We start from the raw sequence: 17,280 nt of genomic DNA, 5'->3' as shown, positions 1-17,280 counted from the left end.
AAAGACCGTGAAATATAAACAAAAGCAGTTTTGTAAGTACGTTACTGGTGGACATGTTGTTGTTCACATTTCTCCCAAGCGCCACCTCTTCCTCCCCACGTCCTCTGAACGCAGCGCCGCCCCCAGTGGCGCGGGGAGGTACTGCAACACACTCCTCACGCCAACAGACGCCAATCAATCATTAGAGACGACCAACACGTAATACAATGCCACGAGCAGCCGGCAACAGACCTACATTTTGACCATAATTCAAAATGGAATAATCATACAAATAATCAGACAAACAAAACTATTGGACGGTACGTATGACTTGTATAACGATGTGCACCACCTGCCTCACCTAATTAGGAGTCTCCACGCGTCGTTTATAACTTTTTTATTAAAATAAAGGCGAACCTGACGGGTTTAGTTTTTTTGCAGATGTTGCCAGCGTCCGGTTTCTTTGCCGAAGTGGTCTGCCCTTTCCGACGTGGACTTTGTGAGAGGCCGCACTGTTTGTACAAGCATGAGGAACAGGTCCGAGAGATGTTTGCTGCTTCGATGAAGCCGGTTGGCCTGGCTGATTTTCAAGGTCAGTTGTTGACAATTACATGGAAATTAATAACGGATTATATTTACATGCCTATCCAATATTTTACTAAATGATTGATTGTAGTAAGAATTTTCGGGATAGAAAGTAGTGCTGTTATTTTGCTTTGATGGATTCTAATGGTTCTCCTTCATTCGTTGGACTACTGCTGTAAAACTGCTGCAAAACAGTTTTATCAAAACTACTTGCTGTTTATGTAACAAAACATGCATCTCCATATGTCTTCGTGCCGTAAAGCAGGAATCCCAAACTATCCCCCAACTGAGAGCAGTGAATCCCTCCAGGAGTTGGCTCGTATCAACAAGGAGATTGAGGACGTGAAGAGCGAGGTGGAGAAGGAGCAGAGGAGGCTGTCCCGCTACCAGACGGAGACTAATTGCAAACATGAAAACGGGGATGGTTATAAACCGTCGTCGCACAGACGCACGCCAAAGCTCTCATCCCAAGCAGGGAAATACGTGGTGGATAACTCCAAACCAAGGACGGATCTGGAATATGACCCTTTGTCCAACTTCTCTGCAGATCTGCGGTCTTACAGTTCGTCAGGCAAAGATCAGAAGGATAAAGCTGGGGTCAAAAGGGCAAGAGAGGTTTCCTGTAGTGATGGTCACAACCTTCAGTCAGCCAGCAGGGAGGCTTACCCCATGCTGGAGAACGACCTCCAACAGGAAGGGGACCTCGTCATCGACATCCCATCCTCCCCGGATTTAAAAAAAAGCAAAGTTCATGATGTCATTGAAAATCAATCGATGGTGGCAGAACCGGACCGGAGCTCCCCTCACAACGAGGTTGACCACACACCAACACACACTTCACACTCTGAGTCTTCCCAGGGTGAGTCCTCTTCTGTTGTACTGATAGAATCAGACAAGGCGGTCCATAGACGCCGAAGTCAACCCATTGACATGTTTGACGGCTTGTCTAAATGTTTGGAAGACTTGCGAAGTGAGAACCAGAGGATGGCTGGCTCCCACGCGGATTCCGCTGGGGAGGAGAGGAGGAGCAGTTTGGATGGATGTCACTTTGAGGACGCTCGGCCCACTGTCGAGTTCAGTGAGATCTCCATAACAACGATGCCGCCTCAGGCCTACGCTGACAAGATGGCCTATCCAGCGCAGTCCAACCGTGATCCACATCCTGCTCCCTCAGTCTTCTACCATCTCACGACCCTGACCGTAGAACCTCCAACCAACACGGCCCAACACTACTGGTCCCCGACCAATAGTGTGCCCACAGTTGTGCCGTGTGGACAGGCGCACACGGCCACCCCTCCCTCGCCATCAGGGTCCTCAGACGGGGACCACAGCTGCCCTTGGTACAGGACGTCAGAGTCCAATGTCCAATCACATTTACTGTCCCCCCAAACCCCTCCCCCCACGGAGTACCCACCTGGCAGCCCATCGGGGGAAGGGAAGGTCACCCTCATCGAGTCAAGCTCTGGGGAGTCGGCCACAGAGAACCTCCACTACTCGGACATGGAAATGTCGGACAGCGACCCCATGGAGGAGTGTTATCGGATCTTCATGGAAGCCAACGAGGCGGAGAAGGGGGCCCAGCCCCCCGCGCCCCCAGTCCCACTGACCGGGAACGTGAGTTTCCGGCAGAACCCTCTTCAGAGCCAGGGTGGACTCCCCCTTCCCTTAAGTTTCTGACCCCTTCGCCCCTTGTCAGGGGGACGAGCAGACAGAGTTGGAGACGTCCGTGGTAGAGGAAAAGCCACAGGCCCTATCTTCGCAGAAAAGGGTGGCCCACATCCCCAGACGTCCAGAGGTACCCCTTCTGTCCCCAGATGTTAGACCCATGGTCATTAATGGTTTTATTTTACCCAATGGCCACGCTATTTAGTCCAAACATTCCTGCGACCCTTAAATCTTGTCTGTTGTTTATCTCCCTACACTTAGTTTTAATCCCTTAACATCAGTCTGATTATCATATTGCATTGAAGTAGTACTGAGCATATGGCTATGAATCATAGTTGGTATATAATCACTGAGGGTATATATCCTTTGCACTTAAAGGAGAGTAAAAGATTTATCGTCAAGTATATGTAGCTTATAAGTCATTAATCGCCTGAGCCCCCGGGACTGCAATAACTTGATAATAGTGTGTATTGTTAACATCTGACTGTCTGCTTTACTATCATAACCCATGTTAAAATACTTTTTGACAATTAAGGCTAAAAGCCAGAAATGCTTGTAACAGTAAACAAGCAAACCGAAACCTTAACCCTTGTTATTGGACCAGCCGGTTGCTGTGGTTAGACCTCGGCCCAAGATTCCAGTTCCCCTGCGGGGGGGGGCCTCTGGGCCCCAGCTTCCCCACCATCCCAAGGTCCTGCAGTTACAGCAGAGGGCCACGCCCCTCACTGCCTCTGTGAATGCCCAGTCTACACATCAGAGGAGGCCCGAGTCCGGAGCCCCGGTCCACCCCTCTCAGATCCAGCTCCCGGTCTCCGTGCAGAGTGGTACGTGGACCTCTGTTACTATTTTTGTTGGATCGCAACATTCTGATGAGGTCAGGTTTTAGAAGATACTTTATTAGAACTAAGATGATGATAATAATAAGTGATGAATTGAATTGCATTTATATAGCATGAAGACGCCCGAAAAGTAAGTGTGTGTGTGTGTGTGTGTGTGTGTGTGTGTGTGTGGTGGTTCCTGTCCTCTATCAGCGTACATGAGCTGCATCCCAGTGGGCAACGCTTTGATCCAGGTGGGCAACAACCTGCATTTCATCCTACCTGAGGGCTCCTACCCGCTGCCCCTCTCATCCATGGCCAGCTCGGTGTCCACGGTGCTGACGCCCATCAGCGCCGTCAGCAACAACGGCCTGCAGTCCTTCCAGCTATCCGCCGTCACGCCGGTGCACCGGTACCGCCCGGACCCCTCAGCCCCGCTCCACATGGTGGGCAACATGTCCCTGCTGCCCTCGGTCTCCGCCCTTGGCCACACGGGCCTGGGCACGCCGTCCGGACCCCAGGGGGCCCTCCAGGTTCCTCCCAAGGTGTCCTGTAACCTCCTCCTCTTCTGGGCACACAACAGGCATCGCCACATGAGGTTTTGAAAGAATAAATACTGAATTTTGGGCTTCTCTTTTTTTGAGCCTTTGACCAAGCGTAAGGTGAAGCAGCGATCCGAGAGGGTCAAAGACAAAGTCCCCCATGATGTGCGACAGCGCTACGTGAACATGTTCACTGAGGAGTTCCTCAAGACCTCTCCCACCGTCAAAGACTCCTTTGAGAAGGTGGGTATTCGTGGCTTGACAGAGATGGATAATCCTGATTCGCTGCTTGACCGCGGTGCTTACCGTGTGACTAAATAAGTCTTGAAGCAAATCAACCGTTGTCCTGTCTAACAAGTAATCCGTTAATGTGTTCTAATGGTGATTCCCAGAAGACAGATGGTGAACAGCTGTGAAAGCTTGGCTGTTTGTGATATCTGGTGTTTGTATACAGTGTTTCATTTGACAAGACGCCTGGTGTTGTTTACAATAGGCACTGGCAGAGGAAAGGACCGTTTATAACCGCAGTGCCAACAAATTGAAATATCTGAGTGTTGCTGTAAATGCACTGAAGAGGATGAAAAACCAGAGTGCTGTTCCTACCAAAGGTGTGTGTGAGTGTATGTGTGTGTGTACGCGTGTGTGTGCGCTACTAATCTTTAATGCTTCCCACAGATGAAAACGAGATGAGTGGCAAGAGAGCAAAGGGGAACATTCCCCTCAACATGAGCCTGCTTGTAGGACGCGGTGAGTGTTAGTGGTCCTTTGGCCCGTTATCCCTCTCAATGACCTGTATAACCGTGGTGTTGTGTGTCTGCTAGGGGACGCTGTGCTGTATGAAAGCTTAAAGGAGTACATCATGAACGAGGAGAAGCTGATCGAGCACAACTACCCTCTGCAGAACCCTGAGCGGCCGGGCAGCGCAATCCTGTTTGCAGACAATAAGAAGACAGTCAATGACCGTCAGTATTCAACCAGCAGCCGCCTTCATTCAAAGGCATTGGAATTCATACACTGAATTATTCTTGCTGCTTGATTGACTTCCTTCATTTTCACTACCCAGTGTACAGTATAACCATGTGGCTCACCAGAAAGCTATGGCAAATGGTTTTAGAGTAATAGTTGATCAATGTTATATTCAGGGTTTCCCGCAGCACTTTACAGCTTAGGCGACCGCCTAAGCAACACAGGCCTGCCGCCTTAACTACGACATAATAAAAAAAGGTATATTATACGAAAGTATATTTCGTATAATACGTAATTTACCCTCTGTGTATCAACAGCCTGCATGAAAATAAGCATAAATGGTCCAACTGTAAAAGAGTGTGTGGTCAGACAGCAACTACGCCCAGCCCACCTCCTTAACTAACACATTTTCTGCGGGAAACCCTGATATTATATTTGTACATATGGGCTAGTGTTAGGGTATGTAGCTGTACCTCCTTAATTTGTATTTCAAATGTTTTTTAATTAATATTTTATATTACAGGGGTATTTTCGTTCTTTATCTTATACCGTATTATATTATAATAATAATAATAATAATAATATAAATATCTTAAGAATTTTGAAAAGTATAAATTATTTTGCATCAATTAACTTTGAGTCTGTCTCTCAAAGCCCTGAAGAGGATATGCTGTCGCTGTGGGGCAACGTACTCTGTGAGCAAAACAGGGAAGCACACTCGCAAGGAGGAGTGTAACTACCACTACGGCAAAGGAGTCGAAAAGAAAGGTGAGTTCACAGTAAGAACATAGCCTTTGGGTACAGTACTTTAGGTTAATATTAACAGCCTTCTCTGTGTCTGGACCAGTACCTGGAGGAGATGAGACGCGCTACAGCTGCTGTGAAGGAGTGATGGGAGCACCAGGGTGCCAAGTGTTCAGAGTACGGACTAGAGAACCAGATCCCAACACCACTACCGTAGATTGGTTTGCATTGTAGACAACGTGTGTGTGTGTGTGTGTGTGTGTGTGTGTGTGTGTGTGTGTGTGTGTGTGTGTGTGTGTGTGTGTGTGTGTGTGTGTGTGTGTGTGTGTGTGTGTGTGTGTGTGTGTGTGTGTGTGTGTGTGTGTGTGTGTGTGTGTGTGTGTTTTTAGCTACACGTCCACGATGCGGTGGACATGAATGGTTTTGTCTCCTCCCGCCCGAGAGAGGACCCTGAGAGGAGCTGTCCGGGGGTCTACTCTCTGGACTGTGAAATGGTGACATCACTCGGTTCATTCACCTCTTATCTGCATTGGTTTTGGCTTTCATACCTTAAAGGCACCCAGTGCAACTTTCGAGGCTTAAAAATAAACATTCAATTTCTCGTCTTTTTTACACGTAGTAAGTTTCAATAACTCCATACCATTACATACCGACATTCAAGCAGCAAAGATGAGACGTCGTTGTGGTGTGAGAACTGATAGAAAATCGATAACAACAACAATGCCGCCATTTTCTTTATTTTTTGTAACCTACAATAAATAAAGCAGGCTTCCAGGCAATGGAAAAATGGCTTATCCCCACCGGCGATTGTTGTTGTTTACGATTTTCTATCCGTTCTCACCACACAACGACGTCTCATCTTTGCTCCATGAATGTCGATATGTAATGGTATGGAGTTATTGAAACTTACTACGTGTAAAAAAGACTAGAAATTGAATGTTTCTTTTTCGTTGAATGTTTACATAAAGTTGCACTGGGTGCCTTTAAGGAAGTATGAGGTTCAGTTTTAAAGGGTTGACGACAAATTAGTACATCAGCTAATTATGGTTCTACAAGCAAATATTTTCTGCTTGATACATTTTCTGCTTTTCTACTCACAGACCTGTACAGGTTTGAACTTTAGAGGGGAATATTTCCAACTCAAAACAATGGATTTGAAATTGCTTGATAATTGGATATAAATACCTGTCAACACCTAGTACTACTAGGTGTAGTACTACTAGATAGACCTTCCTTAGTTGGACATCTGGTCTTTGTTTCCTGTCTAGTGTTACACCACCCACGGGCTAGAGCTGTCCAGAATCACGGTGGTCAACTCTGCTCTGCATGTGGTGTACGACACGTTCGTCAAACCCGGTAACGACGTGGTCGACTTCAACACCAGGTCTGCACATGTGTCCTTTTATATCCTCCATGCTCCCTTCCTCTCCTTCACCAGAACTCTTGCAATTCAAACTCTCACCGGTTTTTAGAATTGGCAAAGACTGTGGAAAGATAAGGACACAACCTTCTCAAACTTAATGATATTGGAGCCACTTCTCATTTTCGATTGGTCATTGTCCTATTGGCTGATAAAACACTGCCTGAAAGGAAACCTACTCCCTTTCTATTGGCCCATGGTGTTGTAAATCACTGGTGTGTTTATTTTCTGGAGGTTCTCTGGCATCTCGGAGAAGGACCTGAAAGAGGACTGTCCCTCCGTGGGCGAGGTCCAGCAGACCCTGCTGCGCTTCGTTTCAGTGGACACCATCCTGGTGGGACACGGCCTGGAGACCAGCCTCTGTGCCCTGAAGGTGAGCAGCCGCGGACATGGGTCAGCCCCTCAGCCCGGGGACATGGGTCAGCCCGGGGCCCGTGGGCATGGGTCATCCCAGGGACATGGGTCAGCCCGGGGAAATGGGTCAGCCTAGGTCCCTTCTGCCTCTTGAACTATAGAAGACGTGATGTGGGTTAGTATTGGTTTAGTTGCGTCTTTTTTGCACAACTGAATAGTTAGAGTAGGAAGCAAGCATTGAAACAAACCACCATCATGTGAGACCTGCAATTATCTCACATACAAACAGAAAAGGAGATACACAATAACATTGCTAATAGAGAATTCTAAAATTAAGACATTTAATTTGAAGAAAACATAATGTATTACCTAATGAGGACGAAACTAATTTAATAATGATGGTATCAGACGAGGAAAGTGTCTCTTAAATAACTGACCTCCTCCTGTGTCCTCCCCTCTCAGTTTCTCCATGGGACTGTGGTGGACACCTCAGTGCTGTTCCCTCACCGCATGGGGCCCCCCCACAAGCTGACCCTCAACAACCTCACTGCGGACTACCTCCGGAGAATCATCCAGGACAGCGGTTGGTCAAACCTGCTGCCAACCTTGGCCTAGCACCCAGCATCCATCCTAGTTCTAATTGCTCGCCGGGTTCAGCTCTCCCACGGCTAGTGCTCAGAACCCGAGCTGCTCGGCTGGTGCTCAGAACCAGAGCTGCTCAGCTAGTGCTCAGAACCAGAGCTGCTCGGTGTGGAAGTCCTATGACTTAATCAACATGAGAATGTCAATGCGAAAATATGAATTGTGTGATACTGCTGGATACAGATTAACGATCAAATAAACACAATTTATTGGTTTTAATGGGGGGGAGGAAGGGGTCAGGATAGTGTCTTGATGAGGGTATGCGCCTCCTAGCTGAAAGGTTCTCGGTTCGATCCACAAAGTCTGCAATCCTACCTGTATTAGTCATCCTTGAGCAAGATGCCCCACTATACTCCTAAGTGACATGTATCTGAATACAAAGTTCATTAAGTGGCTTTGCATTGAAGCCTTTGCTTTGAATGAATGTTACTGGGTGCCTTGTATTCTAACCCTGCTCTCCTCTGCCAGTCTGTGGCCACGACACCGCGGACGATGCGGCCGCCTGCATGGAGCTGGTGCTGTGGAAGATGAAGGAGGACGGAAAGGGCAGGAAATGGTGATTGTGGGAAATAAAGAAATGTTAGGGTTTGAGTCCATGAGACGACTTGGAGCGACGCGAACTGCCTCTAGCTGCTGTGTCGGACTCTGTCATGAGCTGACTGCCTTTGTTTGTTTTTGAGTTATTCGTTAAGATTTGAGCGTGAGAATACTGCATGTTTATAAGAAATTATTTTTATTACTTTAAGTTCAGGCAGAATTATTAGTTTATTAAATTGCTTTTTGGTTTGCAGTACTTTATTTCATGCGCTTGTGAATATTGTTGTGGGGGCACTTGGTGTTGTGGAAACCTAAGGGTTGGGGTCTGAATGTTTAAGAAAATAAAAGCACTTGTTGAAGCTTAGTGTGATTGTCTCATCCGACCGGCCAATGAACCTTTCAGATCAGTTCAATCGTGGCCAATCACGTTCCGCAGATGACGGAGTGGCATTTACTCCAACCAATTGGTAAACAAGTTGATCTCACCAATTACCAGAGGTGGGACCAAGTCATTGTTTTGCAAGTCACAAGTTAGTCTCAAGTCTTTGCCGTCAAGTCCCGAGTCAAGTCCCGAGTCAAGACAGGCAAGTCCCGAGTCAAGACAGGCAAGTCCCGAGTCAAGACAGGCAAGTCCCGAGTCAAGTCACAAGTCAAGGCCGACAAGTCTCAAGTCGAGTCCCAAGTCCTACCGTTTGAGTTTCGAGTCCTTTCGAGTCCTTTCAACAACAGAGAAGTAATATTTAAGATTTGTATTAAGCCTTTTTTGGAAGAACATTGTTCAAACACTCATTTCAAAAGTGTAAGCTTAACCTTTTCAAGCATGTCACCACTTTATAAAAGATATCCTCACTCTCAAAAATTAAATAAAATAAAATAATCTACATGTAATAGTAGCGTGTGCAGTGACGTTGAAAGGACTTTCTGTTGCTGGTGGCTTGCTGGTGCTGGTGGCTTGCTAAGCTGCGTTGAACACAATGGAACCTAAGCAATGGAACATAAGCAAAGGAACCTAAACAATGGAATGTCGTGGAGATGAGTTCCACGTAAGCAGCGCTTTGCAAATCTACAGTAGCCGCGTTTACATGGCACATCTGATCCACATAGATTTCTATGTTGCGGCATAGATCTGTTCCTAAAATGTGTTCCGAATGTACTGTATACATGGCAGTAACAAAAGTGTCCGTTATGTCTCTCGCGCACACCTGACACATCTCTGGACCGGCGGCGACATAATGGATGTCTTATCACTATCGGGGATTTTAAATTGGATTTTAATGAAAGCACAGCAGGAGAGAGCTTTTCTCTGCCTGCTCCTTCAATTAAGAAGGAGCAGGACAGCGCAGCAACGTCAATTTCTCGTCAGATCTTTATATTTACCCTAAGCTCCGCCGCAAACAAGAGGAATTTGGATGCGAGTCCGCAGCCAAGACTGGAGGGAGAGAGTGGTCTTACGGGAATTTAGTGACCAGGAATCCTCGAAGGTCCAATTGCGCACTACTGCAGATGCCATCTCTCTAAGTTAAGAAGTATTTTAACGTTCAGCCTGCAAAAGTACTAGTAGTAGATAGCAAGCACACGTTGGCCCAACTGCGGCATTGGTTGGCGACTGGTTGGCGGTGGAATTCCAACGTTGGGCCACCCTCATGCCAACCTCGGCTTCCGCAGCAGCAAGTGTTGGCGTATGGTTGGAAAGCCGACGTAAAAAATCACGAGTTAGAAGATTAAAAAAAAAAAGTCACAGGCTGATCAATTCCTATACATTTTAACTCAGCGCTGTCGAATTAAACATTTCCCTTTACTATTTAGTCGGTCTGAATGTATTTTTTAATCCCCGACTTCCAACGTCAAAACATTGTCGGGCCATCGTTGGCCCAACACCAAGCTTTGGCGTCAAACCACCCTCGGGCCATCGTTGGCCCAACCTCAAGCAGCAGCAAGCGTTGGCGTTTGGTCAGAAAGCCGACGTAAAAAATCAAGAGTTAGAGGATTTTTTTTGTGTATTTGTGTGTTTGTATTTTTTTTTCAGGCAATGCTGTATATTGTAACAGAAGCAATGATTGTAAACACAGCCTGAACCAATAGGTACAGCAGTTCTCCCATAAAGACTCGATCACTGATAAGTATGAACAGGATTTATTTAAATAACGACATGGGAATATTTTGCATGGTAAATCTTTGGCATGAGCCCCGTCACTGATCCAGGGTGACGTGCGGACTCGGCGTATCCTGCCAGGACTAGCAGGGGCGGAGCCTTCCCCTGGACAAGTAGACTGAGGCCGACCTGGTGGTGGTGGGGTGGATGGAGGTGCGTCGAACGAAGACCTGAGCAGCAAAGACATATGTTAGACTACTCTTTATAGAGCAGGTGTAGGCAGGTGATTGGTAGCTGGTGATTGGTGATTGGCGGCCAGCCGCGCGTGATTTGAGTCCTCCTGGTAAAACTACCAGCAAGCTTAACATTTCTCCCATAAAGACTCGATCACTGATAAGTATGAACAGGATTTATTTAAATAACGACATGGGAATATTTTGCATGGTAAATCTTTGGCATGAGCCCCGTCACTGATCCAGGGTGACGTGCGGACTCGGCGTATCCTGCCAGGACTAGCAGGGGCGGAGCCTTCCCCAAAAGAGAGGACGTAGGCCTACGCCGGAAATAGGTGATAACTCGGCATGTCCTGCCGGGACTGGCAGGGGCGGAGCCGACCCCAAAAATAGAATAGCGAAAGGGGGTAATGAGACCATACATACCTGCGTAGAAGAAGTGGACAAGGATCTATACTGCTTCTGGAAGATAAAAGGCATACCCAATATACGACATATTAAGAGTCAATCATACATACCGTAAAACGATAAGCTTAAAACCGTCAGCGAGATCGATGAATCACGTAAAAGCAGTTGACATGAAATGAAACGAGATCAATTAAAATTTAGAGCACTCTGCAGCTGTTACGCAGCGAGCCACGAGTGCTTTCGTGCTGTACCAACTGCCGTGGTCGATTCACTCTCCGGGGTCGCTGCGTGACCCGAGTGCTTTCGCGTTGAACCACCGACGTGGTCAACGAACTCACGAGTGCCCTTGATGTGCCACCGACGTGGTCACGCACTCACCGGTGTTGTTGCAGCAAGTATTGTGAACTTCTATGTTGAACACCGACGTGGTCAACGAAATCACGAGTGCCCTTGATGTGCCACCGACGTGGTCACGCACTCACCGGTGTTGCTGCAGCAAATATTGTGTACTTCCGTGTTGAACACCGACGTGTTCAATGAACTCCGAGTGCCCTGCACTTGAGTGTTTGATATTATGCCACCGACGTGGTAATTATATTTGCATGTGCCCGAGTTGTGCCCACCGACGTGGTCAACGCACTACCAGGGTTGCTGCAGCGAACGTGGAGTTCTGTGTTGTACCGCACCGACGTGCGCAACGAACTCACGAGTGCTTGAGTTGTTCCCACCGACGTGGGCAACGCACTCACCGGGGTTGCTGCAACGAACTAGAGTTCTGAGTTGTACCGCACCGACGTGCGCAACGAACTCACGAGTGCTTGAGTTGTTCCCACCGACGTGAGCAACGCACTCACCGGGGTTACTGCAGTCAAACCATGAGTATTAGATAACGTGCCACCGACGTGGTCATACTCACGAGTGCCCGAGTTGTTACCACCGACGTGGTCAACGCACTCACCGGGGTTGCCGCTGCAACCTTGAGTTTTATTTTCCTATTTACGCCACTGACGTGACAGCGAACTCAAGAGTGTTTTCTAGATGATCCACCGACGTGGTCACACTCGCCGGGGTTGCTGCAGGTTAACCTGAGTTATGAAACCGAATTTTGCTTTATGAATTTAGTACCTGATAACCACCACCGCCGGTAGTTGCAAATAGTGTTGCTTTTGGCAATGAAAATTATGACTAAGTCATCAACAAACCTTTATCGCGTGAGAAAAACGAGACTGGACGCAACGTGGATGCTGGGCATGTGACAATAGCAGTGATTAAATGCATAGTACAATATAGTTGGCGAATAAACCAAGACTAAAAAGTGTTTTACGAAAATAAGACTGCTAAAATGTCTCTTCATTTTCGTTGACCTAAACTAGGCGATAAAGACTTATAACGTTATTTTGTTCGACTGGAACTTCAACTGTTCCAGACATAACATCAATTTTCAACCATTTACCTTATTTAACAAAACTACGCACTTGTAACTTCGATAATATCTAAATGGAAATATGATAACACTGGAAAGAGTATGAATGTAACCAGTGGCGTTTCTACATTAGGGGCAGGTGGGGCAGTGCCCCACCAGACCCACGAGATGGCGCTGTTGAGCAGAAGGCGCAATCCATTCCTACTTCGTGGCAAACTATATATATTTTTTTATATACAAAGTAGCGTACACATTTGTGTGAATAAACTTGACTCACAAGCATTATAGCCTTGTTTTGGAGTAATTTGATTCGTGTGTTCTACTGCCTGTGTGCTTGCTTGAATGAACGTTGTCTATATTTACGTTTCCTGTTTCCGGAGGGGCAAAGACCCACGCTGCCCCACCGTTACCATAGAAACACCAATGAGCGCGAACCACACCGGCCAAAGTTAACATTGAGGCTAGGGGCAATTTCAAATTTGCCCCTAGACGTTAACTGCGTAATCTACGTATTCTACGTAATGTAGAATTACGTAGAATACGGGTGGGGGCCTGCACGCGAGTGAGACCGTGTTGGGGGTTGCCGGGGTAACCGGGGTTTGTTTTGGTCCGGTTTTCAGCTGTTGGTGACAATGTTGACAATGTTGTTACAACGTTACGGGTTTCAGTGACCTGGTTTTTGGTTCATTAAAACTACCTTCAACTACTAATGACTCGACATGATTATGTCACCGGCGAGGTCGTTACACTATATTATAGTGCGTACCATGTTGGCGCTCTGAGATTCTTTGGAACGTTTGCGTTTAAAATATAATGCAATATTATTATTATTATTATTATTATTATTATAGGCAACATCTTTGTGTCGTACTGAGCGCTAAAGCATGTGAAATGTATTTAAATAGGATGTCTGCTCCCTGCTGGCACTCAAAATGCAGCCCATAGTATACCTGACTGGTCTATATACGTAGGCCTACTGTTATAATAATCAGCTACCTCTATTTTTCTGACGTAATATGACGTCATATAAATTTGCCCCACCAGAAATTTCAGGCTAAAATCGCCACTGAATGTAACTAAAACTAAAATGACAGCTTGACACAAGACTAGACCAACACTAGAAAGGAAACAGGCCACCAAAAACAGCTATGGTTGCAAACGTGTAAAACCTGTCTTAACCGACGTTAGAGAGCATCGTGTGCGCTTGAAGAAAGAACCTTGAATTCGACCGGATGTAGGACGTCGAGTTCTGTGTTGTACCGCACAGACGTGTGCAACGAACTCACGACTAGTGCCTGAGTTGTGCCCCAGTTGTGCGTTGACGTGGTCAACGCACTCACCGGGGTTACTGCAGTCAACCATAGGCTACATTTAATTGAAACGTATCCTTAAGAGGCTACGTTAAATTTCGATAACACATTATTGTCAGTATATAGGCACAGGGACGCTGGAAGTGGGGGGGCTGCAGCCCCCCCTCGTGGCGAGAGGCTGAATGTGAAATGCAAAAACCCCCGTGTAAATAAATACATAAATACATAAATATATCAGACTATCATTATACTTTTGTCATTTTATTGACATAACTCAAACAATATATTTGACTATAGATATCGCAAGCAGTATAAAATAAATGAAACTCTCACCCCCCCCATCGGAACGTTTCTCAGCCCCCCCAACTCCAATATCATCCGACTGCAGACACAAATGGGCGTTCCCGTGTCGTGGGCGTTCCCGTTCACGCAGACTAAAACGCCCCCCCGGCGTTCTCGTTTACGCAGGCTGGAACGCCCCGTTCTTCTTCGTCGATCTAGTAGTATGGGCAGCATAGAACTGACGTTAGCACCCCCTTCTTCGATCTCGTAATACGGGTACGTTAGCCAGCTAGGCCTACAGAATGTTAACTTACATTTATGTGTCGGATCTCGACCCAAACTTTGCATCAAACTTGATGCAACACGATCATTACAGGGAGGCTCCATGATCTCATGTTCATTATCGTCTGGGTTAGTATAGGTAGGGTATTAGGTATAAGTGAGATGTTTGATATAGTTGTTTAAGAATATGCCCAAATTAAATAATGAATAGATTAAAATAACACTTGGGACATTATGCAGTTCAAATCCAGTTACCAGACACTATGAAGGCTCAAACAGTAGGCCATTTGACTCCAAGTGTTCACTTACTTTTCCAACTGAATGTTTTCAATAAAGACAAAAAAAAACAGTAATTGCTCTGTAACAATTAACCTTACAACATACATCGTAGGCACAAATGTATGTTATACATCGTATAGCATTTGTCACAAAAACAAAAGAAAGGAGTAATAAAATACCAGCATTTCTGGGCAGATACATTTACTACAGTAGTATGCACATTTACAAATGAAAGGGATTGCAAAAAAAGACGTCCCAAATAAAACGAAAAAGGAGTAATAAAAGAACATTATCCTAGGCAGACATCTTTTATGACAAACCTGCCACATGCAACGTGCCTCAGTACCAGGGGTGCTCTTGGCCAATTCTTCTTTTTTAAGAAGCCTTTGAGGCGTAGCGCCACTGCCACAGCCTGCATTGTTGTAAATCTTTCTAACCGTTATGCATATGAGATTGTCTTTATTAAGCTTAATGTCCCCTGCCAAACTCATTTATATATATGGAAGGATGGAGAGGCTTGATTAGTTCTCGGAATGTGTTTGAAACCCTGTTGAACACGCCAAGCATCGCCATGTCCAGTCTCAGCGTCTCTTGAACAATTTGCTGAAGGACTTCGGGTGGTAAGAATGGCCTGTCATCTGTTGTGCCAGATTGGAGCGTGTGGCTGAGATGGGGAGATAGAGAGGGTGAGCTTGGTGTGCCAGCTAGCCCTGCAGGGCTAGAGAGAGCGAGAGATCCAAAAAAGAGTGAAGGAGAGCGAGAGAAACAGGGATTATAATCAACCTTCAATTCAATCACACAAGCCCAGACCAACACTACCCACACCATTAAACAAAAAGGGAATCACTGATCGATCAAAAGTCTGAGAAAGAGCAAGAGAGAATATACGTAAATAGAAAAGTATGGACATAGTATGTAATACCTTTCACTGCTTAGTGATTGGAAGGTGTGACTGAGATGGGGAGATGGAGAGGGGGAGAAGGAGCCAGCTAGTTCTGCAGGGCTAGAGACAGAGAGACAAGTGTATTGGCTACGATCTTCGTGAGCACCAAAAATAAGTAAATAGCAACATGGACACAGTATATAAACCTTTCAAGCATAAAGGTCTCCAACAGCTGTCCAACCACCACCTCCTGATAGAGAGCATGTCCCCCTGAAAAGTAAAGTTATGCTTTAAATGACTTCATAGCCTAATACAAATCCATGTTACAGTACTGTTTAGCAGTGTACTATGGCACTGAAATCATATTGCTTTTGAGGGTAGAATACATTGCGTACTGAAATTAACATACAAATGAGTTAGTTGTTTTGCAAACTAGTCATCGGTCATCATTTCTGAAAATAATGCATCTCACCAGCAGCATAAACACCCCACAGCTGTTGCTCTGATACTGGTGAGGTGCGTCCTGTGGTGGTATAAGGGGAATGTGATTTGTCAATGATTCTTATTAGTACATAATGCCTAAAAACTATAAAGTGATATCCACCCTCATTTTGTAGCTACATACAAAAAGTGCACAATGCACTTTCAACAAGCATTTAGCAGCAACCAGGGCCCATCAGCGTCACATAGGAACACTTCATTAAATCATAATAAACAATCTAGAGGCCTGCCTGTCTACCAGTGAATGCTACTCTACTAGATGCAATGAATCGTGCGCCAGCCACACGTTTTACCTCGTCAGCCAAGTAAAGTCCCTTCCATGGTCCATTGGACAAAGCATGTGCCAGGGTACTGAAAAGGTTTGGAAGACGTGTAAGTTGCAATTCATATGCATCATCATCAACACGCATTCAGTACACACTACGCTTCGATTTCACCCAAGGGTGAATTAAAAGTACATGTTTTCCTAAACGTTGGTCATCAGCGAGGTAATAAAGTAGTAACTTCGGGCACATCTGTCATCTGTTTTTCAGAGTGCTAACGATCTTTATTCATTCGTTGCGCAGCGACCGAACAGACAGAATTATCTGATATGCCATGCATGTAAACATACTAGTTAGTTAGACGTACTAGTACGATGCACAGTTTAATCAGATGTGTGTGTCACCACAACGAAGCAGAGTGGCCGCGATGTCATGCCTCTTACCATGCCAGGCTGCCAGCTGACACCTTAACATCCAACTTAACAATGTACTTTGGTAATGTTAACCTCACAGTAAAATAATCGGCAAAGCCTTCGCTGCAAACTTTACCCTCTACCTACAAACCGTCTTAAACGTTGCTGATTTCTGAATAGTATATGCAACGTTTATGGACGAGATAGCATAGCATTCGCTGCTACCGAACCATGCTTGTCACGAGTATTTATATCGGATTCGAATACAACGATACCACAGCTAAATCAGTGATTTAAATGAGAATACTTCACAGCCAATGTTGTCAAATAAACAATATCATACTTACTGACATAATCTCTCATCATAACTCTTTCGTTTTTCTGGAAAGTTACTACGAGGTAAAACCGCCAAAAAAGCAAGCCTTGCGAAACTCACTCACCTCTTCTTGATTGATCGATGAAACGCAACAGGAACGCCTGATGGGCGTTTTTGTGTCATGACGGGAACGCCCGATGGGCGTTTTTGTGTCATGACGGGAACGCCCAAGCCTGCAGCTGGACCCTTCTCCCCAACTGTGAATTACTTCCAGCGTCCCTGGGCATAGGCCTACCTTTCGGGGAAGCGTACGTTTGATTGTAATGTTAATAGTCCAACGTTA

General features: G+C 45.9%; 1 protein-coding gene and 1 long non-coding RNA gene across 6 annotated transcripts; one reads left to right on the top strand and one right to left on the bottom strand.

Moving 5' to 3' along the window:
* Positions 1 to 165: 165 nt before the first annotated feature.
* On the top strand, positions 166 to 8,611 carry LOC132458720 (RNA exonuclease 1 homolog). Of its 4 annotated transcripts, none has more exons than XM_060052983.1 (17): positions 166 to 299; positions 421 to 571; positions 830 to 2,178; positions 2,261 to 2,359; positions 2,834 to 3,053; positions 3,261 to 3,592; positions 3,692 to 3,832; positions 4,083 to 4,197; positions 4,265 to 4,336; positions 4,411 to 4,551; positions 5,210 to 5,323; positions 5,403 to 5,476; positions 5,689 to 5,793; positions 6,568 to 6,683; positions 6,954 to 7,092; positions 7,536 to 7,656; positions 8,184 to 8,611. In XM_060052983.1, the coding sequence occupies exons 2-17, from the start codon at positions 421 to 423 to the stop codon at positions 8,273 to 8,275; spliced, it is 3,381 nt and encodes a 1,126-aa protein (XP_059908966.1). In that variant the 5' UTR covers positions 166 to 299; the 3' UTR covers positions 8,276 to 8,611. The 4 variants fall into 4 exon arrangements, with proteins under 4 accessions (XP_059908966.1, XP_059908967.1, XP_059908964.1 ...); XM_060052984.1 differs by having other exon boundaries at positions 827 to 2,178; positions 2,273 to 2,359; XM_060052981.1 differs by having other exon boundaries at positions 827 to 2,178.
* Positions 8,612 to 14,731: 6,120 nt separating this feature from the next.
* Positions 14,732 to 16,579, bottom strand: LOC132459240 (uncharacterized). Of its 2 annotated transcripts, XR_009526171.1 has the most exons (5): positions 16,239 to 16,579; positions 15,917 to 15,967; positions 15,651 to 15,714; positions 15,484 to 15,564; positions 14,732 to 15,279 (listed from the first exon to the last, which is right to left on the bottom strand). It is a non-coding gene; the product is annotated as an uncharacterized LOC132459240 (long non-coding RNA). The 2 variants fall into 2 exon arrangements; XR_009526170.1 differs by having other exon boundaries at positions 15,484 to 15,714; positions 16,239 to 16,543.
* Between the last annotated feature and the right edge of the window lie 701 nt (positions 16,580 to 17,280).

Source organism: Gadus macrocephalus, chromosome 6 (genome assembly GCF_031168955.1).
Source record: "Gadus macrocephalus chromosome 6, ASM3116895v1".
In the NCBI taxonomy this organism is placed as follows: domain Eukaryota; kingdom Metazoa; phylum Chordata; class Actinopteri; order Gadiformes; family Gadidae; genus Gadus; species Gadus macrocephalus.
The sequence above is the reverse complement of the archived record's forward strand: the minus strand, read 5'-3'. Positions and strand labels throughout refer to the sequence as shown.

Excerpts from the sequence above, each read along its gene's own strand:
- LOC132458720 (XM_060052981.1), top strand. The coding sequence starts at position 421 with ATGTTGCCAGCGTCCGGTTTCTTTGCCGAAGTGGTCTGCCCTTTCCGA. Across the intron at positions 5,477-5,688 it reads CAGGGTGCCAAGTGTTCAGA|CTACACGTCCACGATGCGGT; the intron begins GTACGGACTAGA and ends GTGTGTTTTTAG. Across the intron at positions 7,657-8,183 it reads GAGAATCATCCAGGACAGCG|TCTGTGGCCACGACACCGCG; the intron begins GTTGGTCAAACC and ends CTCCTCTGCCAG.